The 26,824-nt window shown below is 43.0% G+C and overlaps 1 protein-coding gene and 1 pseudogene across 13 annotated transcripts in view; both read right to left on the bottom strand.

Moving 5' to 3' along the window:
- Nucleotides 1-26,824, bottom strand: part of Fancc (FA complementation group C) — a 184,420-nt gene that overhangs the window by 37,840 nt on the left and 119,756 nt on the right. For all 13 annotated transcript variants that reach the window (XM_074052583.1, XM_074052574.1, XM_074052572.1 and 10 more), the window contains 3 exons: nucleotides 25,256-25,369; nucleotides 24,342-24,406; nucleotides 6,951-7,115 (listed from right to left, as the gene is read on the bottom strand). In XM_074052583.1, coding sequence (XP_073908684.1) covers nucleotides 6,951-7,115; nucleotides 24,342-24,406; nucleotides 25,256-25,369 — 344 coding nt within the window. The remainder of the gene's footprint in view (nucleotides 1-6,950; nucleotides 7,116-24,341; nucleotides 24,407-25,255; nucleotides 25,370-26,824) is intronic.
- Nucleotides 13,877-19,396, bottom strand: LOC109683415 (tRNA-uridine aminocarboxypropyltransferase 1 pseudogene; annotated as a pseudogene).

The raw sequence follows: 26,824 nt of genomic DNA, 5'->3' as shown, positions 1-26,824 counted from the left end.
GGAGGGAAAGAGACAGAACGAACATTAGGAAATCTCAATGAAAAAAACAGAAGTAAAAGTTCTATTAGTTCATTACTCCCTTTTGTTACACTAGCCTTTCTTCACCTGAACATTCACCTGTAATATTTGACTACAGATATAAAGTCTGATTTTTCTCCAAGCTGAAAAAAAACAAATCCAGGAGTTTACTGCAGGTCAGTCTTTCCTTGCAATTGACCTTTTTTGATTTTCAGAGTCTTATTTTCCTAATCAGTATCTAGCAACACTGAGGGCATTTTAATCAATCTGAGGCTTCTGGTATTAATTTTAGTCAGCTTCTCTGCTTATAAGAGTGCAGACAAGTGACTCCTCATCCGTCAGTCACGAGGAGGTCACTGAGGCTCTCCTTGACTAATAGATTCCTTCCTTATTAAGCATTCATAGACGCCACTGAGCTCTTTCTGCAACAAAACTTTACAAGGAGGAAAAGATACGAGCATCAGAAAACCTAACAGCAGGCATCAGTAACACCTGTAACAACACGTAAGCACTTCTTGTTCCCTGTTGGTGCCAGTACTGGTCTCCACACACCACGGGCATTGGACTCATGTAAACCTACATGGTAGGGTAAACATACACGCCATTACCTAATTACCTCTCAGAAGTGTTGAGTGTCGTAGTGTAGGTACAGGGTCAGTGGACTTAACACAGCTGTCCGGGAGGTTGGCTGGTTGGTCAGTTACTCCTGCTACTGTGAGCTACCCTCACTCACAGGACACCAAATGGGTGTCCAATGATTCACTTTGCTTCTTCACTACCACAGGTAGTGCAGACCCCAAGGTTAAGGGCCCAGTCCTATAAACTCCTACTTCAGGTGCCAATAACTAGTTTGGTCCCCCCTCTCCCCGCCCTCCCCCCCCACCCCCGGCCTTCTGACTACAAGTCAGAGGTTCTCACGAGCCCCTCCTCTGGTTTGACCATTTGCTACAACAGCTCACAGAACTCAGGAAAGCCCCTCACTTACTGTTCCCTATTTATTATAAAGGACACAACTCAGGAATGGACAGACGGAAGACACACAGGGCAAGGGGTGGGAAAGGGCGTGCAGCTTGCCTGCCCTCTCCAGGTGCGATGCCCTCCCAGCACCTTGACTATTCACCCACCCAGAGCTCTTCAATTCCGTAGTCCAGGGATTTTCATGGACTTTGCATTGCATAGGCATGACTGATACTTCACTGGCCACCGGTGATCAAGTCCAACTGCAGAAGCCGGGAGTGGGGCTCCAAGTTCCAACCCTTCACTCACATGGTAGGTTGCTCTGGCTACCAGCTCCATCCTGGAGCCGCCAGGATGTAGCCCTCGGCCTAAACTCAGGTGTGGGTGAGAGGTGCCTCCCTCACTCTACCACCCAGGAAATGCCATGGGCGTTAGAAGCCTGGACCGAGACCGCATCGGCACTTCTTACTCTAGGCAAACATTGCAGTTGTAAGGTCAGTCAGTCCTTCCCTCTTTTGTTCACTGGCTCCTTCCCTTCACTCAGCATGGAGGAGAAAATGCTCCAGCAGCCAACAGACTTCCCAGTACTTCCGAAGCCATGGACTGGATTTACCTCAGGGGAATGTCATGCTGAATTACTTCTACTCAGCAGCCCTCCCAGAAAGGCTTGACGTAATTTGCAGCTCACAGGTGGCTGTGACAGCGCCCCTGGGACATACGTGAAAGGTTAGGCTTGACATTTAGGACAAGAGATGAGGAGGTTCCTCTGGGTTATCTAAGCCACACGGGGAGCAAGCACGTGCTGTTTAAAGGCAGACAGACAGACAGACAGCTCATGTCTGAAAACACATGACCGCATTTGGAAGCCAAGGCCAAAGCCACCCGGCAAACTATGAAACAGATGAAATTCCGCTGCTGGACTGCGGTAAGCACAGCTGGAAGGCCAAACACAGGCAGGGCGAGTCGGTCAGAGGAAGCGTGGGGCTTCCAAGTGACTGCACAGGGCCGGGAGCGGAGGGGGCAGTGTGCGGGATGGGGGAGCTGGGAGGTGAGGGGATGGGGGCGTGGGTGTGGGTGTGGGGTGTGGGGTGGGGTGCACTGCCGACTGAGGCAGCCTGCCTCCCTGTGTCAGTGTGCGGCCAGTGCTCCAGCCACGGGAAGGCAGCCATGCAATGACTCCAGCTCTTACACCACTGCTGGGCACACGTGCTGCGGAGAAGCTGGAGGACTGGACCCACTGAAGACCACCCAGCATGTCTGGACAGGCTGTCCCTTAGGGGTTAGGAGACAGCTTTCCAAACCAACTAGATTTCATTAGTTGTTTAGGGAGGACATGCTGTCACGAGAAAACAAAAGCCAGGACAGGGCTGCTGGCTGGGCTGAACCTCGGCTTCCTCGGAGCCTCCTTGCCTGTGATTTCTGAAACTACTTTTTGGGTGTCCCAGGGTGTCCACAGGAAGAATGGACACAGTGGTTGCTAAGCCTCCCTCCTTTAATGAGACAGGTTCCTATAAATGAGAAATGGAGTGCCATGGTGAGTGGTGTTTCAACGTTCTGCAAAAGTGCTGTGGAGTGTGAGAACGGACGTCGCTGGAGAAGCCCTGAGACTGCACCGTGGAGGCCAATACTGAGCGTGGTCTCAACCTTAAGCTCAGGCCTCCCATGAACGACCAAGACACCAGGTGGCAGAGTTCTCGGGAACTCAGACCCAGTGGTCAGTTCTGACAGAGGACTTCAAGAAGACAGAAAGAGGGTTCCTTCTTTTTTCCCTGATAATTGTGCTTTCACCTTCTCCACAGTCCAATGATGTAGCTTTCTGTCACCTTTCTAAGCCTTACCTTCACCAAAGTACAGGTTATGAGCTCTTACGGAAAATGAAATTAAAATATTTATGCTAACTTTTAAGAGACAGATACTCTACTGGGAGCCAACTCCTCTGAACTCTAGGAACAACATGGTTTTGAACTTGCTCATTTCCTAAGTGCAATGACAGAACAAAACTCCATTAGAAGCCCAAGGAGACCCACTTAGCACAGCCAAGAAACTCAAAATGGGAACACAACAAAGACTGAAGAACAAGAAATGTCTGAAATGTAGGTGTGGAAAGCACACCACATGCTCATTAAAGATCCTGAAAGCTAAACAACGCAAAGACAGGAGTGCTCTTGGACAGGTGGACAGAAGGCCTTAACCTCGTAATGATGCAGCTTTCACAGAGTTACACACTTGATCAGAGTCTTCCCCAACTAACACTCTTGGTGTCTCTCTTGGAGCCAAACTGATTATAAAGGTTTCTTAGAAGATAAGACAAGCAACAACATGCACACACATGCATGCAGAAACCCCCAAATCACTAAAGCAAAAAAGAAGAGAAATGAGAAGGAGATGGCTCTGCTTAACATTAAACACATTAGACTCTAGGACTAGGGCAGGAATACATAATGGCCAAAGAATCAGAAGAGAAAAACAAGAAAACAGCCCAACTGCATACAGCCAGTGGGGAGACAGCAGGGACTGGGCAGGACTTGTGCCTTTGTAACACTCAAATGGAAGGAACCCATCAACCAAATGTAGCATGTAGACTTTGAACTCTGATTCTAACCAACACACCAAAAAAACTGTGAGACAGTCATAATTTTAATTCTTGACTAGACACAAGAGGGTAAGGAACTATTACCGCTTTTCAGACCTACTGATGGTATTAGTTATCTTTTTTAAATGCACTGTATAGCAAGGAAGGGACTACATGCGTAGCATTTAAACAACAAAGAACTGAAAGAAATATTAACAAAATGTTTTTTTAAGTAGAGTAGCTTTAACAAAATTTAAGGCTTGTAAGCAGTCGGTGTTTTAGAATCACTTATCTTTACGTGTACGTGTATCAAACGATCTCACTGTGGGCTGGGGCGTGGCTTGAGTGGTAGCACCAAGGCCTTGAGTTCTAACCCCAGTACCACCAAAAAAAAAAAGAAAAAAATTATCACACTGTAGCCCATGAATATGTACAATGAAAAAACTCTGAATGAGGAGAAAATTATCTTTACTTTGATTAAAGACTGTGAATCTTTGAATCACATTTTCTGAGGCTGAAATTCTACACCAAGGCAGAATTCCCATGAAGAAAGAAACGATGTTTTAACACACTGCAGAGAGTGTCCCCTAACAAGCGGCCACACCTGTTTCCATAGAACATCACGAGGGCATTGCCGCCCTTTCTCTCCTGCTAGACATAAGTGTGCACACGCCACAGGACAACCGACACATCACAGAGGCTTGCGTACTTTCACGTTCTCAGAGACTGTTAAAGGTAAGTACGTTCAGGACATAAATCTGCATATTTTCAGAGACTAACTTAAGTTTTTTTCTTTTCTTCTACTATGCTTGTAGGATCTTTGATTATACCCAATATAACTGCTTTTATAAACAAACAATATTTTAAAAACGCTGATATTTTCCCTTGTGCCTACATGGGAACATAACATGAGACAAGTATGCTTTCTTTTTTTGAGGTAACAGGTTTGGAAACTTTTCTTAATCTAAATTTTTTATCTGAATTTTAGATCATGTTGTTCCATACGTAAATATACTTTATATAAAATATTTAATTTATACAAGTACAATGTTTATTTTCTAGTTATATGTTTTAATACATAGAATATTTAGAATTTACCAATATTTTACTCAAAAACTAAAACTTATTTATAAAATACTTTCTTAAATTTGAGAAAGGATCACTGGCTTTATAAAGGAGGATTGAAAGATTGTCTTCCTCAGGCTGGGTGTGGTGGCTCACGCCTATAATCTCAGCTAAACAGGCACAGGTAGGAAGACTGTGGTCCTCCACTGACTTGGGCAAAAAGCATGAGATCCTATCTGAAAAATAACTGAAGGAAAAGCCCAGTGCCACCAAAAACATAACACAGAACAGTGAAATAACGAAAGGAAAAAAGGGCTGGGGGTATGGGTCAAATGCCTGCCTAGCCAGCACAAGGCCCTGAGCTCCCCACAGCTGCTCCATCAAGAGACAGTGGGATGGATACATGGGAGAACTGTCTGACCCGTGAGGCAGAGACGTCTATTCCAAAGAAAGTGGGCTAAACTGTAAATAAAAGCAAAAGTATGGTATATGGTTCCCACGCTTTACAGATGATAATGATTCACCTCTGTGTCTGATGCAACACAACACTGTTTTGGTGCAAGTCAGCTGCAGCTTCAAATTGAGACAATCATTTAGAGATTTAGAAGCAGAAGAGGCTGCAGAGTGGCTCAAGTGGTAGAGTGCCTGCCTAGCAAGTGAGAGGCCCTGAGTTCAAACCCCAGCACCACCACCACTACACTACAAAAGAAGAGAGTCTTGTTTAAAAGCAGAGAGGACCACTGATACCTCCGCAACAGAGCTGTACTCCCCCTGCCTTGCGGCACAGCCAAGACCCACCTGTGTTGCTTGTATTTGGCCGGTGGCAACACCAGCCAAGAGCAGGAGACCTTTTTTCCGGCTTGTGGCCACCCCACATGTGGAGCACTGTGTAGAATCTCATGGTTTTTCCTGGAATCACTGTGGTGACGTATGTGCAGACAGTGCAAAAGCAACAGCAGGTAAAACTGCTGTGGCAGCACCGTCAGGGACCCACTGTCACTGTCCTCACCTGCACATACCTCACAGGACAAGCTGACACTCAAGTAAGAATGCTTTATGAAGCAGTATGAAATATCTGAAGGCGACTAGGAAAAACGAGCAGAAACTCAGAAAATACCTTATCACCGGTGAGTCATTTGATGACGCATGCATGCCTTTCTCTTTGGTCTCACTGCCTTCACAGTACAGGGTAAACAAAGAAAGCAGCTCTCTCCTTCTGACCTGGCCCCCTTGCCCAAATGACTACTGTACTCCAGGAACTGAGCAACAATATCTTAAAGAAAGACATCCTGTGAATAAAACATTTGGTAAGCAGGCTCCTTTGATTACTGAAGTGTTTGCAAAGGAAATATTTACCTTAAGGAAGGACACCTGTGTTGAAAGGCGCCCCTGGTGAAACCCTCCCTTTGATTAAAGGAGAACAGACATCTCTGTCACAATGACCTAAGTGTAATGAGCCAACCAAACTTACTATCTCTGGGGCCAACCAATAATGTCAAAACAGTGTGACAGCAAGGCGACTGAATGTACCAGATGTCCAGAACAAAGGGGAGCACCACTTACCCTAGAGCAAGTTTAAACCAAACACACCCACTTTTTCACCACAGGGACCTGATATCACAGCACACTGTGTGCTGCACCCATAGTTGGTGTGCACTGCCCTTGGCTTTGTTTTGCTTTACTAATAAACTTTCCTAGTCTGCATCTCTCTGTGGGATGTGACAACTACTTGAACCCACTATCAAGCTGAGGATCTCTCTCTGGGGACCTCCTTAACCCATATTGGTCCCAGTGACACTGATTTTATTAAGCTGTTACCCATGAGAACAGTTTTGAATGATGTGATGCTAAAAAGAAAATCACACATGAAGCACCTGTGCTATGTAACCCGAGACAAAGGCTGCCCACTGAGAGGCACTTCTGCACCTACGTGATCTCCAGCCTCAACTGGATTGTTTTTCCCATGGAAATTTACTTGAAAGAATGACTAGTGGACCAACAATGTTATTCACACTTGAGCATTTGACATGTTTTCTCAAAAACCAGCAAAGTATGGGGACCAGTCACCTTAAGGAAAAAAAATGACAGAATTTGTACCCCATGATAAATTTGGGCAGAAATTAGAATCTTGGAAAATTTGTGTCTGCTATCAGGAGCTTGACAGCTTTCCAACACCTGAAGACAAGTCCAGTGCAATGGGTGGTGACAGCAGTGATTACAACTCAGGGCGACTGAACATGAAACATATGAGAGCCAATTGTACAGCATTTCCAGCATGCTGGCACAGGTAGGGAAAGGAAATATTAAGATGGATGACAGGATGACAGCTTTCACTTACAGCAAAAAGGCCTCATTCACAGCTTCGAAGAACTCAGGCCAGAGGATTTCCTGAGATCCATGTCCATGGTAGGTGAGCAGAGCCTCCAGCAGGGGCTTAATGTCAGGAAGAGTGACAAGCGGAATGCAAACTCGTGACAGAGACGTCACTCGCTCTGGAGCCATCCTGTGGGAGAAGTAAGAAATAATTACCCAAATCTGAGAGCCATATGTAATTAAAAACACATAAAATCTTCATGCTGAAAAGGTCGATGACAAGTCTCCTGCTTTCGCCTGACATTCAACCACCCTAACACCATCTACCAAATCTGGCTCTTACCAACAGTCAGGAAGAAGCTGCTTTCTGCAGCTCAAGGGCTTTATCTGGTCTCACTCTCTACAGACACCTGCACTCACCTGCCCTGACAGACAAACTCTGGAGTCCCTCTCCCAGAAGTCCTTTCCCTGGGGCTCCCTCTGCACAGGCTGACTCTGGTTCCTGCCTTGCTCCTTGCATCCTTGTCTGCTCCAATCCATCAGAACTACAACAAACCTGACCATTCCTCAACCTGTTCACATTGCTACCCTCCCAGTGCTGGCCACTGCCGTCTCTGGCCTGGTTTGCAGGAGTCTTCTGTCAGCCTCCAACTTCTGCCCTCACTCCCACTGCTTATCATCAGAAAGCTCTGTCATTCCTTTAAAACCTCAGATCACGTCACACCACAGGGGGCCGAGGCTTTCCCTGTCTCCATCCCCCTCTACTCTCACCTGTACCCTGCCTGTGACACGTGGCTAGCTCCTTGGCTTCATGCAGGTCTCAGCTCAAGTGTTGCTTTGTGACACTTCTCTAACCATACTGTCACACAAAGCAGTTTAAAGTTATTAAAAAGAAATAAAACAGAAGACTCCATGCCTCATTGCGCTCACCACGATCAAGAGCTCACTGGCAGCTGCAGTATTAAATGATGCAAGTTCATGGAGAGCTCTGCTGGTCGCCCTCTCTACCTGCTGGCCTGTGACACACTCACTGTGCACTGCCCAGGGTCTGGGTCCTCCTGCTCCTGAGGCAGCTCCTTTCTCTATCCTGTCTACAGCTCTATCCTAGCACCCAGAACAACTCCTTACACACCCTGCATGCTCAGTAAACAAATGCTACGTGAATATCTAGAGAGTCATGAAATGACAGCCCTGTGTGTGTGCTAGATCTTTTCCCAGTGATCTCACATATAATCATAAATGTGGAAATTCAGCTATTGCTAGTTGTTTCAGACCTGCTGTCTATTATTAAAAATATGTATATTCTGTAATGCAATCAAGTCTATCAACAGCCATTACTACACACAGTGCTGCAGCTGGCATCCTCACACATGTAGTACTTATGCGCTAGGTCGATTTCCCAAAGCCTGTCCCAGTTTACTCCTCTACCCTTTCACTCGTGATTATCCATTTTTATTTCTTGCTGACTTGATGCACAAAAATTACTACTACACTGCATAATTTGCATTTTCTGGTAACTTCTAAGACTGAGTAATCATTACCATTTGTATTTCCCCTTCAGGGAGTGTTTTTAACTTAGTGTGTATCTATCCCCTTCATTTAATGACTATGTACTGACCACTCACTAGAGTCAAGGCTCTGTGTGAGGTTTTGTTACAGAGGCAAGGGCCACAGAGCCTAGTAAGGGAGAGAAATGGGACAATGCTGGATGACAGTGTGGTGCTGAGGAGGAGAGAAAACTGAGGGGTACAGGGGTGCTCGCAGCCCTGTGCACAAGCCCTGAGCACATCTGGGAGGAAAATGCAGCAAGCTGGTAGAAGACAACTGCAAAGGTCCTGAGTGTCTGAATGGGAGAAGGATGTCACAGCACGGGCAACTGTGATCGGGGGACCAAATCAGAGGCACTGGGGCCACTGAGGAGCCTTGCACATTCTGTTTAAACTTAGTTTTTACTTTTGTTAGATTTATCGATGCAATTATACTCAGCAGTCAAACAGCTCTTCACAGTTTATGAAAAACAAAGGGCGCGCCGCCCTGGTTTCCTGATCTCCAGGGCAATCACGTCTGACCCTGACCCTCTGGATGGTCACTGCATTGCTCAAGGCCTACCACAGCATCTGTGGGACACCTGCCCCTGATAGTGAGGACTCCAGGGACACAGCAGGCACAGCACGGGGGAGGGCAATCAGAAGCACCTGCTCCCACTTCTTCTCATCGGTGAGGGAGTATTAAACACAAGTGTTTGAAAGGGTGGGGTCAATCTTGCTGTGCATCTGTACAGACATGAGTACATAAATAAGTGATGGCTTAGTTTCAGAATGAAATGCTCAGTGGCAGTTAAAACGAACCAGACCTGTATTATCCAAATACACACAATGATGAGCAAAGAAAGCAAGTTGCAAAGAGATACTTACAGTACGCTATCACTTTTATAAAGTTTGGAAACATTCACCACAATACATCTATATGAAATGCAAGTATTAAAACGTGACAAGCAGCTGAGCACTGGAAGCTCACACCTGTAATCCTGGCTACTTAGGAGGCAGAGATCAGGAAGACCTTGATTCCAGACCAGCCAGGACACAAATGTTTGCAAGACTCCACCTCAATGAAAAGCTGTGTGTGGTGGCATGTGCCTGTCACCCCAGCTATGTCAGCAAGCATAAAACTGGAGGATCAAGGCCCAAGCACCCAGGGCATACAGCGAGACCCTCTCTCAAAAATAACCAACACTAAGAGGACTGAGGTGCCACTCACGCAGCAGAGCACCTGTCTAGCCAGTGCAAAGCCCTGAGTTCAAACCTGCCAAACATGAAGGAAGAATCTACACTGATTTCCTGTGGTGTTTTACCCCTGTGGAGAGGAAGAAGAAATGGAGAGGAGAAAGGTGCATTCAGCTGTCACTGAACCATTCTATTCCCTTAAAAAGATGAAAAGCAGATATTAATATGGGCACTGTAAAATCTGGGCAACAGATTTTTCTGTATGTTATGAAGCATTTTATAATTAAATTTTAGAAAACTAAAGTACAATGTTACCCAGTAAAATGCTGAAAATGAAAAGATACTCTTCATAGTAAATGAACTATTTCCTGCTTCAGGGTCTTGTCTGTAAAACAGCAAAACTTAATGAAAACTTAGTCTTCTTTAATTAGCCTGAGCTTGCTTACTATTTACCCCCTTTTCTTTCTACATCTTTTTTATACTCTTCTCATGCTCACTTGATTACATTTAGACTTATTTGTGCTTTTTTCTTTTAAATCCCAACTATATTCACCTATAGAATCTGTATGGATATTTGTACTAAAACATACTAAAAACCCAAAGTCAAAAACATACTATTAGTTGAGAGAAAACTGCTCTGATATATGCACTAAAGGGTAATCAATCATGCAATTTCGTAAGTCAGGCCTCTCTGAGTCCACCGTATTGGAGCACTCTCTCATGGTCGTGTACTTGGCTTTGCATTTGTTCCAACAGAACTAGACGTTTGGGTACATATGCCAGGAGGTGACACAAAGTGGAAGCTGGTATCCTCACAGATAGTGTCAGCATGTCAGAAATCAGGGCTGGCAGTAAACTGCTATGGCAGGAACAAGATGAACTATACATCCAAACGCACTTCTCAACTGCCGCCCTCCCCTGTCCAAGGGGAGAGGGTCAGTGAAGTAATCTGTTCTTGGCCCCATGGGTCAAACTCCTAGTGGAGGAAATGTGGGTTTTGGGTACAGTAGATACCACCCATCATCCAGCTACTGGTTATCTGGAAACTGCTGGCAACCATAATGCATCCAAACACCACTGCCCATGTTAAGAGAGCCTGCAGTTCAAGGGTAGCTGAAAAACTTCCACCTGTGACAGACTGCAGCTCATCATTGCTTGTTTTTCAAAAAAAATACAGACGAATTCCTTGGCTCAGGGCGAATGCCACTGCACGATGTCTGTGCTGGGACCTGAGCTGGCAATAGCAGCAAGGGTGAAATGGTAATGAATGCAGTCAGTAGCTCAGGTTCCCCATATGAACACATATAAATCTACGATGTAACCTGCAACACTCCTCACTGAGCTTACTGAAAGGATGGGATAGATGCCTGTGCTTGGATGGCATCCCCAAGACAGGCACGTCTGCCTTTTCTTTTTTCAAAGAATTTTGGTATTCAACAAGATACTTTTTTGAGTATGTTGAGCTCAAAAAACTGGGGCGGGGGCAGAGGGTGGGGAGAAATTCACAAGATTGAATTTAAAAAGCAACTTGATGCCCACCATGCTTTTGAGTTTTTTTTTTACATGAGCTGTTAAAGTCTTGACTTTTTAAAAGCTAAAACTATGAAGTTCTGCTTGCCATGCACAAAACAAGCAAACAAACAAACAAAAAAAAAAAAACACAAGCAAACAAACAAAAAGCTTGGACCCCGAATGCCTATGTAAGACTCAGCCGTTATACCCACTGTTCTCCAGTGGACCACAGAGCTGCCCAGTGTGTCTGCCCGTCTCCAGGAGAACTGATTTCCTGAAACCAGGTAGTGGAATGGCATTGGGATGACACTGGAGACAGCTGCCACAGGTGCTGCAGCTGTTACAGTTGCTGCTGTCATTAGTAATAATTAAAATATGATACTCTGAAGTTATCTGTTCATTTTTAATGTTTACAAATTGAAAACATGGGAGTCAGAATTTACATAGTGGTCTACCAAGTTTCTACTCTACTTAGAGAGCTAGGACTTACCATTCCTGTCCTTTTGAACAGGACAGGACTTAGTGTGACTTTGAACATTCAAGCAGCCCAAGCCTCCCAAACTTAGAAGTCACATACACAACAACACACTGACGTTCTCTGTGCTCTTTCCTAGAGGGCACCTATGCACTGTACTTTTTGCAACTGGAATGTTTAAAGTTCATTTCAAAGGATTCAAAAAGCCTCATAACAATATAGAAACTGACCTCAAAACAACAAAACTGGAACTCCATTTAGTTTCCTTTTGCACTACTTTTTGAGGCCTGATAAACAGCCCGGTCATCTTGAAGAGCTTCACATGCCACCATGCAAAATCAACAATCCAGTGACACAATGTTTAAACCCAGTCTGGTCCTTTGCTGCAAACTAACTGGCTAGCAGGAGTCGTGGTCTGGACTTTCCCAAGCAGTCAGCTCACTGCAGAGTCCTATGCCTGCTGCAGGCAGTGTGGTCACTAGGCACCGCCACACAGAAGGTTGACTGTAACAGCGCACCGTACTGCCAAGGCTCCTGCAACTGAATTCTTGTGTGGAAGTCACTGGAGTGCCGTTCTGGCACCGAGAAACCCAGGGCTTACCACAATGCAGTCTGCGTAACTCGCCCCTAAAGCTGGAGCTCCATGCTCTGAGTGCTGTGCAGCCCTTCACAGGGCTATCGCTGGCCTGCCTGGATCTTGGTAGACCCATGTACTGCCTAAGTTTACAGAAGACTCTACGGTTTTCCAGGAAAATTATCCTGGACATCAGCCTTACTGGAGCTCTGGTGCTGGCTAACTGTCTTGGTGCCACAGTCACTTTTCCTACCCATCCAGTCACCGGCTACATCTTCAATTCTCATTCTCTCTTCTCAGATAGAAGTATTTCATACGCATGTATGAAAATGGAATAATGAAACCCGTTCAATTTTTTAAAAGGGGGTGGGGGCGAAGGAGATAAGAAAGAGCAAGAGAAGGGGCAAATTCCTCAGAGTACATTATATGAATGCATGGAAATGACACAATGAACTCCTCTGTACAATTAACTCAAGCTAATAAAAAGAGAAAAAATTAATTAATTAAAAAGAAGGAGAATGAGAGGAAAGTTGGGGGAAGTTTTCACTTAAATACACAGTAGCATGAAACAAGAGAGGGCTTTTGGTGTTTTACACATGAGAAAACCTCGAAACGGTAGGTGGGTGGGGTCATTTTGAAGGAAAATAACACAGCTCAGAAAGCTTGCAAGAGATAGTTATAGGCAAGAATTGCTTTGGGGTGACTTTAAGGAGCGAGCGGGTTGATGGCAGCCCACAGCAGCAGCACCTGGCTCAGCCTTCATACTTCCCTCCTGCCCACTGTGCCCAAGCATGGGGCTCCACAGGATGGAGGCAGCACTAAATGGCCACAGCCCCAAGACGTGGGAGTGCCCTAAGGCCCAGGACACATGTCACTGGCAACCTTGATCAACACTACCTCTTGATCTTTCTGCAGTGATTAGAGGCAGGCCACTGCAAACAGACCACTCACAGGGAGGCTCATGGGAACCCCAAATTCCATGAAGAGAAACTGGTCTCCAAAGTGCTTGAGCCTCCATCAGCAACACCCTGGAGTTCTCCAATCAAATAGGAATCTCACGAAAACAAAAGGGGCTGGAAGAGTATCTTTAGATTACGGAAAAAAAAAAAAAATATATATATCCCACATAACATCAAATTTTAACCATTCTGATCTGTACAGTACAGCAGCATTAGCTACATGCCTTTGCTGTGCAAAGACCTCTACAACTTCTGTATCTTACAAAACTGAAGCTCTGAGCTGTTTCTCCCTCCTCCCAGCCCCTGGCAACCACCATTCTACTTTGTTTCTAAGAGCTTGTCTAAATTAAGCAGAATCACGCAGCATCTGTCTTTCTGTAACTGGCTTGTTTCGCTTTGCACGGTGCTCTTCAGATTCACCTGTGTTTAGCATATGTCAAGGTGAGTACTAATCAACTGTGTGCATGCAGCATGTTTTCTGCATGAAGTCATCTGCTGATGGTCCTAGAGGCTGCTTCTACCTCTTGGCTACTGTGCCAAGAGACATACTGTGAACACTCATGCAAATTCTCCCTTAGGGACCTGATTTTCAATTCTTTTAGACACATGCTCAGAAGCAAGACTGCTAGACCATATGATAATTCTATTTAAGTACAACCACAATTTATTAATTTTAGAAAAATAAAATGGCAGGTGACTTGTTAACAGCTAATGGGTTAAGCTGTGTTGACTCCTTTTCTCCAGAGTATCTGTAGAAAAATAAATATCATTATATTGTCCTTTGGATCTCTCTTTTAGCATGTCAGTATGGTAAGCCTACTAGAAAGTAATAAACGGCTTCAATTGTGGAAAGGAAAGTGTCTGCCTTCCCTTTTTGATGGTGCCCAAAACAAGTTTTTCAATTCAACTTGTAACAACTCCTGAAGGGCTCCTCAGTGAGTATTTTCTTCGGTTGCGGGTGCTGTCAATAAAGATACTCTTTTTTCAATGTTGTGCCTTTGGCCTCATTCAAATCACAGTTTTCTTGCATTTGAAACACGGCTCGTCAGGGTCATCACTTTTGCCTCTGACTTTATTTTGAATCCTTTTTTTGCAGATGAAAAGAAAAATCTTTTATTGATATAGACCAAGGTCCAGGAGAAACAAGTATAACCCATGGTCCTTTCCTTCATATTCTGGAGTACAAGGAGATGTGTACACATTTACACTCAGGTGCTAAGAGTGTACAGCAGCGCTTTGCCATCCGTTTCATCTGGATGTTGAATAATGTCAACCTTCAGTGGTAGCTTCACAAGTGGAATCTGTTCAGTGAGTACGTTTGACTTGGATGTAACACACATGGCAGAACATCCTTAACCAGTTGACACACTTTGCTCTCCCACTTTGCTGAGCTTTTTGAAGAATTTCTTGAGATGCTAAGCGTAAGTTTTGACACAATGAGGGTAGCCTGTGACTGTTTTCTTTCCACAAAATGTGACTTATTTTCTTTGCATTCTTCAAGAAAAACAGATGAATTGAGACAGTCTTCCTTCAAAGCAAAGTTTAAGAACTACTCCTACACAACCCCCAGAGTCCACGTGCAGCTCCACACGTCTCCATTGTGCTGGGCCGTGACCTCCAGTCTTACTTTTTACAAGAACCTCTATGCTGTTTTCTACATGGCTGTACCGTTTTCCATTCCACCAACAGTGTTCAATGGCTCCAGTTCCTCCACGTTCTCATCAGTACTTATTATTTCTTCTCCCCCTCCCTCCCTCACCCCTTTTGATAGGAGCCATCCTGACGGGGATGAAGCATATCTTACTGTGGCTCTGACTTGTACTTCCCTGGTAACTAGTGATGCAGAGTGTCTCTGCCTGGGCTCACTGTATCATTCTTTTGTTCTCTGAGACAGAGTCTTGCAGGACTCATGCCACAGTCTCTGGAGTGTTGGGATCGTAAGCATGTGCTAGCATGCCAGCCACCTGGATATATTCTTTGGAGAAAAACCTATTCAAGTTTTTTGCCTATGTTTAAATCAGATTGCATAAGGTTGTTCTTGGGTTGTATATGTCTCTATATATTCGGGATTTTAATCCAATATCCAGATGAATGGTTTATAAATGTTTTCCCCTCTTCCAAAGGCTGCTATTCAATCCGATAGTTGTTTCTTTTGCTGTGTGGCTATTTTAAAATCGGAGGCAGCCCCATTTGTCTATTCTTGCCTGTGCTTCTGGTGTCATATCCAAGAAATCGTTACAAATTCAAAGCTGTGAAGCCTTCTCCATGTTTTCTTCTGAGGGTTAGCGGTCCTCACCCCACCTCTCCCCCCATTAGGTCAGCGCTGTGCACTTGAACCACACCATGGCCCTTTTGATTTTAATCTGTTTTCCAACAAGGTCTCCTGCTAACTCTTCCTGGTCTGCCCTTGAGCTGCAACCCTTCTGTGTCTACCTCCCAAGTAGCTGGGTCCACAGGTGTACACCACCACCCTGGCTTATTTGTGAGATATGGTCTCGCTAACTTTTATCCAGGCTGACCTCCAACCATAACCCTCTTATCTCAGCCTCCTGAGGAGCTGGAACCACAAGGGTGTGCCATCACACCTAGATTATTTTTGAGATAGGGTCTTTTACCCAGACTGGCTTCAAATCACAATCCTTTTGACACTGCCTGTCAACTGGGATTACAGGCAGAGTAACTGCCATGTCAAGTAGGTGCCAGGCAGGTCCTATCCTATACTGTCTAGTCCACTTTCAGTTAATTTTTGTAAGTGGTGTAAGATAAGGGTGCAACTTCATTCCAGTGCATGTGAACATCCAATATTCCTACTGTATCTTGCAGCCATGGCACCCTTGTCAAAGATAATCTGGCCATACGGGTGAGCATTTATTACTGGACCGTCTGTTCATCACTGGTCAGTTATGTGTGCCTTTACGCCAGCACCATACTACTTGAAGTGCTATAACTTCATAGTTCTGTCCTTTAAAGGAAGTGTAAGGTCTCTACCTTTGTTTCTTTCTTAAGGCTGTTTTGGCTATCTGGAGTAATTTAAGATTCCATATGAATTTTAGGATGATTTTTCTTCTGTTTCTGCAAAAAGTCATGGGCATTTTGATAGGAATTACACTACAACTACAGATGGCCTCAGGTATTATGCAAATTTTTAAATACTGAGCATCCCCATCATGAACACAGGATGTCTTTCAAGTTATTTTTGTCTTCTTGAATTTCTTTCAGCAATGCTTGGTAGTTTTCAGATGAGATTGGGCACATTCAGGGCGGTATGGCATAGACACTTGGTCGTTTTCAGTGTGGAAGTCTTCTACCTCCCTGCTTATTTCTAAATATTTTATTCTTTCTTTTTGAAACTATTTAAAGTGAGACAATTCTTTTAATTTTATTTTGGGATTGCTTATTGTTTGTGTCTAGAAAACAACCACTTCTGTGTGATTTTGTATTCTGTTACTTTGCTGAAATAGTTTATTGGTTCTAACACAGTGTATGACCTTTAGTGTTTTCTACAGATAAGATAGAGATGTTCTTCCTTCTCAGTTTGAATGCCTTCTCTTTTTCTTGCTTAATTGCTCTGCCAAATACTTCTAATACTATCCTGAATGCTAGTAAAAGAGGATGAAGCTATCCTTGCCTTGTCCCTGACCTTAAAGGAAACACTTCTCAGTTTTTCACCACTGAGTATGATGTTAGCTGTGAGATTTTCAAATATACCCTTTATTACATTGAGGTAATTACCTTCTATTGCTAATTTGCTGAATTCCTTGCCATGAGTGGGTGTTGATGTTTGTCAAATGCCTTTTCTGCATTAGCTACGCATGGTCACTGATGTCACACATTGCATGGACTCATTTTTGTATGTTGAACCGTCTTTGCATTCCAGGAACAAACTGCTCTCCGGCATCTATAATTTTTTAAATGTGTTGCTGAATTCAACTCTTAGTGTTTTTCCAAAGTTTTTGTTTCTTTCTCACAGTAGCTTTGCTTGATTTTGGTGTCAGGGTAATGCTGGCTTCATACATTGAAAGTGTTCCCTTTTCTTCAATTGGTGCTAAAAGTTCAAGAGGGATTGGTGCAAATTCTTTAAATGTTTGGCAGAATTCTCTGGTGAAGCTATTTGGTCTTGGATTTTCTTTGTTGGGAGGTTTTGAATAATTGATTCAATCTCCTTATTAGTTATTACTCTGTCCAGGTTTTTATTTCTTCACAACTCCATCTTATTGAGTAATTCTAGAAAATGATCCAGTTCTAGGATAACCAGTTTGTCAGCATGTTATTGTTTGTAGTCATTTCTTTGATCCTGTTTCTACCTGTGATATCAGTTCTAATTTCTCTGCTTTAATTTCTGGTTCTTGTTATTCAAATCTTCCTCTCCTTCCTCTCCCCTCTCCCCTACATTTCTTCCTTATTTCTTTCTTAGGTTTGGTTGATTTTGCTGATCTTTAAAAAAAAAAAAAAACAAACTCTTAGTTTTGTTGACTTTTTCTATTCTCTATTTTGTTTGTTTCTACTCTAATCCTTATTACTCCCTTTATTTTTCTACTTTAGGCTTACTTTGTTCTTTTATCTAGTTCCTTGAGGTGTGAAGTCAGGTGTTGATTTGGGAGCTTTCTTCTTTGGTACTTACTACCAAACTTTCCTCTTAGTACTACTTTTGTTGCTACAAATTTTGATGTTGTGTTTTCATTTTCATTTGTTTCAAGATATTTTCTAAATTCACTGTGATTCCTTTGATTGTTTAATAGTGTGCTATTTTATATGCATTTGCGAATTTTCCAGTTCACCTTTCGTTGCGGATATCAAGTTTCACTTCACCGTGATCAGAAAAGAGACCTGGTCTGACTTCAGTCGGCTTAACTTTGTTAAGGCTTGCTTTGTGACCCGACGTGGACTGTCCTGGAGGCTGCTCCATGTGTGGGGAGGAATGTGTATACTGTGCCACTGGGTTGAAAGCTCTGCGTATGTCTATTAGGTCCAACTGGTCCTCTGTCCTCCTACTGATCGTCAGTCTGACAAACCAAACCATTATTTACAAGTGGGATACTGAAATCTCTGTTATAGTCATGTTAGTGTCTATTTTTCACTTCAGTCCTATCAATGTTTGCTTAATACATGTAGGTGCTCTGCTGTTAAGTGCATGCGTATTTGTAACTGTTCTATCCAGGTGAACTGACTCTTATCATTGGATAGTGTCCTTCTTCTCTTGTGACAACTAATGTAAATATGGTTACAACCACTGTCTTTTGATTACCATGTACATGTTACATCTTCTTCCATCTTTTCACTTTGTCTATGTACACAGACTTATATCTAAAGTGAACCTCTTACACATAGCACATATTAGATCTTATTATCCAGTGAAGCACTCTACTCCTTTTGACGGAGGGGCTTAGTTCATGCTCATTTATTGATGAGGAAGACTTCTGCCATTCTCTCAGTTATTTTCTATGTGTTATCATTATTTAGTTCTCTTGTGTTTCATGGAGATTTTGGTAGTGACATGCTTTGATTGCCTTCTCATTTCCCATTGTGCACCTTCTACTTGTGTTTCTTTATTGCTACCATGGGGTTTACATAAAAATCTTAAGAGTTATAACAACCTATTTTAAACTGAGAACAATTTAACTTCAATCACATTCAACATTCTATTCATTTACATCCCCTCCCTACTTTATGCTGTCAGTGTCACAAATTATGATTTTTAATATTCAGTAACATAATTTTAGGGTTTTGTGTGTGTATTGCACTTGCAAGGCAGGTGGTCTACCACTTGATCCACATCCTCATCCCTTTCCACTTTAGCTTTTTTCAAATAGGGTCTTGTGTTTATGCCTGTGCAAGCCTGGACCTTGATCCTCCTATTTACACTTCCTACATAGTTGGGATGACAGGAGGGTGCACCATGTCCCACTTATTGGTTGAGATGGGGTCTTGCTAAATTTTTGCTTGGGCTAGCCTTGAACTGTGATCATTCCCAATCTCTGCTACCTGAGTAGCTAGTAGGTTATAGCTTGAGTTCAGCACTCCTGACTAATTTAGTTATATTTGTGTCTTCACCTTTTTTTTGTTGTTGGTGGTGGTGGTACTGGAGTTTGAACTCAGGGCTTCATGCTTGCTAGGCAGGTGGTCTATTACTTGAGCACCTCCATCAGTCCAAGCCTTTATCTTTTAACTTCTACACCAGAATTAAAAGTGATTTATGTGTCACCACTACAACCTTACCAGATTTTGCATTTCTCCGTATAGTTACCTTTACCAGGGAGCTTTATATTTTTGGATGCTTTTATGTTCTATCTTTTAATTTTAACTTGCAAGAATCCCTTTAGAAATTCTTGTAAGGCAGGTCTAGTGGTGATGAACTCCTTCAGCAAAGGTTGTGTGTGTGTGTATTTTGATCTTGCTATGCACACCTGAACTCACTATGTAGCCCAGGATGGCCTCAAACTTGCGAGGCTCCTGCCTCAGCCTCCTGAGTGCTCTGATTACAGGAGTGTGCCACCATACCCAGCCCTCTTCTATTTCATTTTTGAGGGATAGTTCTGCCAGATACAGTATTCTTGGTTGTTAAGGGTTGTTGCCGTTTTAACACACTTTAAATGTATCATCCCATTCTTTTCAGGCCTATAATTTTTCTGCTGACAAATCCACTGACAGACCTAAGGAGACCTTCTTTATGTATAACATGTCACTTCTCCCTTCCTGCTTTGAAGATTTAACTTCCGATAGCTTTAGTGTAGGTCTTGGTGTAGGTCTCTTTGGGTTCATCCTATATGAAGTCCTTTGACCTTCCTGAATTCAGATTTCCACTGTCTCTCTCTCTCTCTCTCTCTCTCTCTCTCTTTCTCCCTCCCTGCCTCCTTCTCGGACACCCACAACGTGTATATTGTTCACTTCATTCACTTGATGTTTCTCCTAAGTCCCTTATGCTTTCTTCACTTTTTTTCTTTTCCTTTGACTTGAAAAATGAAAAAAAAAAAAAAAGAAAATGTTTCTTTTTTAAAAAAAAGTAATTTCTATATCTGTTGATACTCTCACTTTATTCACTCACTGCTCTCCTCATTTTGTTTAATTCTGTTCTTGTAAGTTCTTTAAAAATTGTTTTGGATTCTTTGTCAGGTAATTCATAGATTTCTGTCTCTTTAGGGTTGCTTTTTTGAATTTTACTCCTTTGAGTAGGTCATGACTCCCCTTTTCTTTGTGCCTTTTGTTATTTTCAGTTTTGCATTTTAAAAAACAGCCACCTCTTCCACTCTTTCCAGAGTGAATTTGTACAATAGATGTTGTGTGCTAATCGATCCAGAAGTTCTGGGTGGGGGGGGTGTCTCTCAAACCTTTCCCAGAAATGTCTCTTTTCTGGGCTTGTACATGCAATTTTCCAATTTGAGAGCTTAATGGTCTTATTTTTCAAGAGCTTATAATATTTTGCGCCCTCTGGTGTCTGTATGTAGTACTACAGGTTGTCTGGTGCTCCAGGCTGCTGAGCTCACTGTGATCCCCAGACATGCAAAGTACGCCAGTCGCCTGTCAGTGCTACAAGTCAGACAAGAAAGACATCAGTCCCTCTAGCAGCACCCAGAAGAACCGAGTTCTATTCTTCTCTTTCTCCCAAGGGAGAACCATAACGCATTCATGGCTCAAGCCTCCATCTGCAGCACTGTCAGTTCTCCTGTGCTAAAACAAACCACTTAGCTTTCTTTTGTCGCCTGATGCCCAGGCACCCAAGTAGGCTGGTTCTCCATCTGTGCTCCAAGTCAGTTCCTCAGACAACCTCCCTGGAAAGCAGAAATGCTGGATGCACATGCCACCCTCCCTCCTGAGGGAGTGACCACACACTGGGCTTGTCAAGCTGCCCCTGTGTGGGGAGGGGCTGTCACGTTGATACGAAGTAGGATACTGTGACCTTCAGTGTGGCTCTGCTTGACCTTGAGCATGTCTGTGATACAGCAACTTCTCACTGGTTTCTAGAGTTCTCATAATGGCTTTTTTGGCTGTACCTGTTGTTGTATGATGATGTCTTTGTGGGGGATGAGATCTGGGGAAAGCCAGATCTCATCTGGTATGTCTGATATGATTCCTCAATAATTTCTTAGTGCCTATTATTGTTTCCTATTTTGGCAATGACCTGCTTATCCATCTGCACGCGGAAGTGTGCGCTTCTTCGTGACTGACTTGCAGAGGTCACTTCTACATTTTTCACGTTGTTCTATAGATTACAAGTAACTTCCAAGTCTTTGTCTGGTCAGTTTGATTTGCCAATAGTTTTAATATTCTCAGGTGATTTTTTTAAAAAATTACAAACTCTGTGACATACTTTGAGAGTCTGGTGTAAGGAGTGCATATATATTGCATCTCACCAACATGTAAGCTCCCTCTGAGATGTTTTTAAATGCCATCATTCAAAGGGTCCATTATTCAACATTCACCTCACAGCTGAGTCAAAGTCATCATCTGCTCAGCAGGCATGGCATATGTTTATCCATTCATGGATATTTGCGCTGCTTCCACTTTTTCGTGAACATTCATACAGAATCATTTGTGTGCTTATTAGCTGTTTGTGTAGAAGTTTTAGTGAACATGTATGTCAATCTTTTGCCATTTTAAGCTGGGTTACTTGTCTTCTTCATGTATACTCAATTCTTCATATATTCTACATGAGGCCTGTTATCAAACATATGATTTGAAAGTATTTCCTCACAGCTTATGACTTTTCTTTTCGTGTTTTAAATTTTGGCGTTATGGCTTGGGTATGCCATGGCTCCAGAAGCTCATGCATTCGAATGCTTGGTCCCAGCTGGTGGCACCATTTTGGAAGACTGTGGAAACTTTAGGTGGTAAGACCTAGCAGGAGGAAGGAGGGTAACTGGGGTTGTGTCTTTGAAGGTTACATCTGACCCCCAGGCTCCTACTCTTCCTGTCCACTTTGAGTGGAAGAACCTTCTTCACCACATGCTCCCATCACCATGCTGTTCTGCCCAAGGCCAAGGGCCAAGCAACCAGGGACTGAACCTCCAAAACCACGGGCCCAGAGAGATCATTCCTCCTTTTAGTTGTTTATGGCAGGTGTTTTGGTCACAGCTACACAAAAGTAACTAACGCAGGTGGTAACGGACTTTAAAAATTTTATCTGTTCACTTGTTAATGGCCCTTTGGATTATTTCTGCTTTTGAACCATTACAAATAAAGAAGCTATGAACATTCATATGTAAGTATTCAGGAGCACCCATGGCTTCATTTGTTATGAGTAAACACCCAACAGGAATTGCTGTTGTGTGTGCTGCTTAATGCCAGGCTGTTCACCAATGTGGCTGTATCATTTCAGTCTCCTGGAATGCAGGCATGCAGGAGACCCACATCTTCCTCAACACGCTGAAGTGAGTATTTTACATCTCAGTCACTTGACAGAGTACAGTGGAATCAGTTTCTTATTTAATGTTTTATTGTGGTAAAGCCTAAGTAAAATGATGATTATTACTTAGCCATTTGTAAGTGGCAACAACTAACTGACATTAAATACATTCACATGATGTCTTCTCATCACTACTACCATGCCCAAAGGTTTTCATCAAGTCTTTTGATGCTCTCAATTCTTTTGGATACACCTAGCAGTGGGTTTTCTGGGTCCTCTGGGAGGAAAACACACCGTTTTACATTTGCACAAGAGCTCGGATTTCTCTCCAACCTTCAACTCTTGCTGTGTTCATTCCTCCCTCCTCCTTTGACAATAGGAGTGAAAAGGTGCATCACTGTCCTTTGGATTTGCATTTCTCTGGTGGGCAGTGATGTTGAGCATTTTCTCGTGTGCGTATTGGCCAGTTGTACGTCTTCCTGGGGAGAATGTGTATTCGAGTGATCTGCCTTTATTTTTTTCTTTTATGTCATGCTGGGAACTGAACCCAGAGCCCTGTCCTATACAAGGCAGGCACTCTGACACCAAGCTGTATCTCCAGCTCCTGCCCATTTTTGAACTGGGTTTTTGTTGTTGAAGAGTTTATTACATATTCTAGATATTACTTTCTTATCCGTCTTATCAGAGAAGTTTTGTATTTTCTTTCTTTTGGGGGGAGGGGAGACAGGGTCTCATTACTTAGCCCAGGTTGGCCCTGAACTCACAATCCTCCTGCCTCAGTCTCCCAAGGGCTGGGATTTCAGGTGTGCACCACCATGACCGGCTCAGAGACATTACCCATAAAAGTTTTCATTCATTCAGTAGGCTGTATTTTCTTTCCTGAAGTATCCTTTGATTCACAAAAGTCCTCAAAATTTTTTATGATGCTGGGGATAAAACTCAGAGCCTCAAGCAACCTATGCATCTCCTACTGGCTGCACACTGAGCCCCAAAATTCATGTTAATAAACACCCAATTTTTCCAATTGTCTTCATTGCTTATACTTCTGGTGTCTTGTCTGAAACACCACTGGCCAAGCCAACATCACGAAGGTCTCTCCTAACATTTTCTTCTAAGAACTTGACAGTTTACTTTACCAGCTAGATACAATGGATTCCTACTGGCTGAGGGCAGAGACCATTGCTGACAGAGCTTCTGATGGCAGCAGTTTCACACACACACATACAAAAAATTATAAAGCCTCTTAAATGCCCAGATTTTTTTGGTTAACGATTTGTTAAAAATGAAATGATTTGTTACCAATGAAAAGAAAGTAATGAGATTAATTGCTTTTTAATTTGTCTGAATCTATTTATTGTGTAGTCGAGATTTGGGAATATTATGTTTCTTAAAATTGGTTACATGTGCACATCGACTACCTGTTATTGCCCTGTAAATGCCCTGCTTGTGAGTGTGATGGCACACAACTGCACGCTGTGCACACAGCACAGTGGGGCACTTCAGAGGCCCACACTCGCCCCTCCGTGTCCTCTTCCACAGTGAGGGCCTGGGGGCAGCCTCAGTGTTCCTGTCTTTGGTGTGTCTTGCTGTATATGTAGGGCTTTTTCCCTAACAGGCACACAAAAGATGTTGCTTGATTTACATACGGCCCTATAAGAGTTGAGAAAATAGTGACTGAAAAAGAAAATTTGAAAGAACTCAGTTTGTGAAGTCCTGCAGGAAAATAATCTCTGTACCCAGAATGTAAGCATAACTAGAACATGCTTTTCCCTCTCACAGCTGAACCGACAGGTTTTGGACCTTGAGAGGAGGGATGTTTAGTTCAACACCTACCGACTCGGAGTGTTAAATCCATCAGAACGACTCTCCTTGAGTTCAGACACTAATGATAAAACCATCTGCAAAACAAAACGAGTGGCAGGTTAACTCCTGCTGCAAACAGCCTGGTGTGAGTGGTGCTTCCGCTGGGCCCCTCCCCATCCTTTCTCAGAATGAAGAGAAGGCAGTGCCAAGTCATAGGCACTCAGGAGCAGGCTTTGACATCCAGTGCCCATTCTCCTGCATTCCTGCTCAGGCAGTGAACAACAGGCAGACCATTCATCCCTCTGAGAACCACAACCCAACCCACTAGAACCAAAAGCATGTTAGAGCTGATTTCGCTCTTCTTCCTTAATTTAGTTCTTTATTTTAAGATGCTTTTCATGTAAAGAGCGTCCATAGACAAAAACACTAACGCACATTAAAAACCTATTTTTAGAGGAGTTATATAAGATCACAAATTATAATCTCTTGAATTTGGTTAAAACTAAAGGCAGCAGAAAAAAACATGTTTAAATACCAATATACAAATATGTACTACTGTCTGCCTGGCTATTTAGTGAATTTTCTGCTTTGCTACAACGTAAAACTCGAGTCAGGTTATTTCACATAGGTCTGTCTGGCAGTACAGGTGGTGTTTACACGGGCAGGGAACGCTCTTCTCCCCAAGCCTTGAGTGAATACGTGAGGGCAGTTATCAGAGAGACCATGTGGTGGGTTTACTGAGACCTTTGCAGTTCCGTCCTCCTCTCCCAGAGTCTTCCCTCTCACAGTTCTTCCCTTACATGGCCGTAAGTCCACCCCAGGTAAGAAAGATGAACAAAAGTCAAACAACTCCCCAGCAGGAGCAAAGTGTTTCCATTTGTCCTTTCTGCTGATGGCACATTCAGCACTGAGAACTTCAACAGTGATAAATTCAACATACTCACATTTTCAAGCACACCTGGACAGTAATCCACAGGCTCATACCCAAGACCTTGAGTGAAAACACCAAATTCTTTTATATCAAATCTGAATGCTGACAGTAGATGAGACAATAAACCCTAAAAGAAAAAAGTGAACAGAAAGAGGAAACGTCAACCTTCTTAAAAGTGGATGAAGTGCTTAGTTTAGCGTCTGTAATTTGTACGTGGGACAGACAGTCCCTAGGAAACGGGGATCCCACCTCATAAACACCCAGGTCACTGATTCAGGAGCAAAAAAGAAGTCAGTCAGCATTAAAATCCTTAAAACTGAGTCAATGTAAACAAGTGTTAACAGTGAAATACTCTAATACTAGATAATGAATGGTCAGTGCTTCCCCATATTAAGAACTGGATCATTATTTTTTTGAATTTTTTTATTATTGTTGTACTGGGGGTCCGCTGAAACATTTATAAGAGTTCTTACAATATGTCATAGTGCAATTCACTCCCTCCCTCATTCTCCTTCCTGTCACCAAGCCCCCATCATTGTTTTTAAACTCAGCAGAACATTTTTATCAAAGTAGATACAGAATTTAGTACATGCAAATAATAGCACAAATCAGTAGGGAAAGGAATGATTCTGTTAAAAAATAGCCTGGAAAACTGAGTACTTAAAAGAAACTTAAATTAATACCTTACACTATTCACCAAAATACATTCACTTAATGAAATGAAATAATAAACAAGAAGAAAATAAAAGTATTTTTCAAATGTCCAAATGAGGAAGAACTTTGTAAACTGAAAAGTCAAACTAGAAAAAGCATAAGGTAAAAAGGCTGCTTTTTCTCTTCTTTTTTGTCGGTACACTGGGGTTTGAACTCAGGGTCTTATGCTTGCTGCGGGCTCTATCACTTGAGCCACTCCAGCAGCCCACGAATTGAAAGCCTGTTGGGGTTCTACAAAACAGGTGTTCTCTGTGAGCGACAGAGGAGTATCACTGTCTTCCACGTGACAGCATGGTTGTGCGCTGTAACACGGCCCACAGGCCTCCTGCCCAGGAGTGTGGCACCTGATAGGATGACAGAAGCCCTGCCATGTGGAATGCAACTTGAAAACCCATGCCTTCAAAGTGCTCAGAGTCTTAATGTGCCCAGCTTACACTTAAGGAAATAAGTAAGTGTGACGCTGGGCCAAGTGTCCAAAGATGGGGGCCGCAATTCCCTTGTGCAGGGCTTCCTGGAGTGTCACCACAATGTTTGTCAGGAATTTATGCAGCACTTAAATGCTTTTAAATGGCTATAACATTAAATGAAGAAAGAAGATATGAGATTCACCCAGAAATGAGCTCGTCAATTTAAAAATAACTCAAATACAGGAGCGGAGAAGAGGCTCCTGTATGTGTGCATATGTTATTTCTATGATAGGCAAGGATATTGTTTGAAAAAGTGTTTTGTTTGGAAACATTTAGTATTTTTAACAGCATCTTAAATAAAATACTTAACAATTAACAAGCATGGCACTAGAACCCGTCAGTGTGTCACTTGGTGGGATTTTAGTGTAGTCACAGTGAAATGTCATTTTGCTTTTTTGTCT

Source organism: Castor canadensis, chromosome 13 (assembly GCF_047511655.1).
Source record: "Castor canadensis chromosome 13, mCasCan1.hap1v2, whole genome shotgun sequence".
NCBI classification, from domain to species: domain Eukaryota; kingdom Metazoa; phylum Chordata; class Mammalia; order Rodentia; family Castoridae; genus Castor; species Castor canadensis.
Note: the sequence above shows the minus strand (reverse complement) of the source record. Positions and strands in the feature narration are given on the sequence as shown.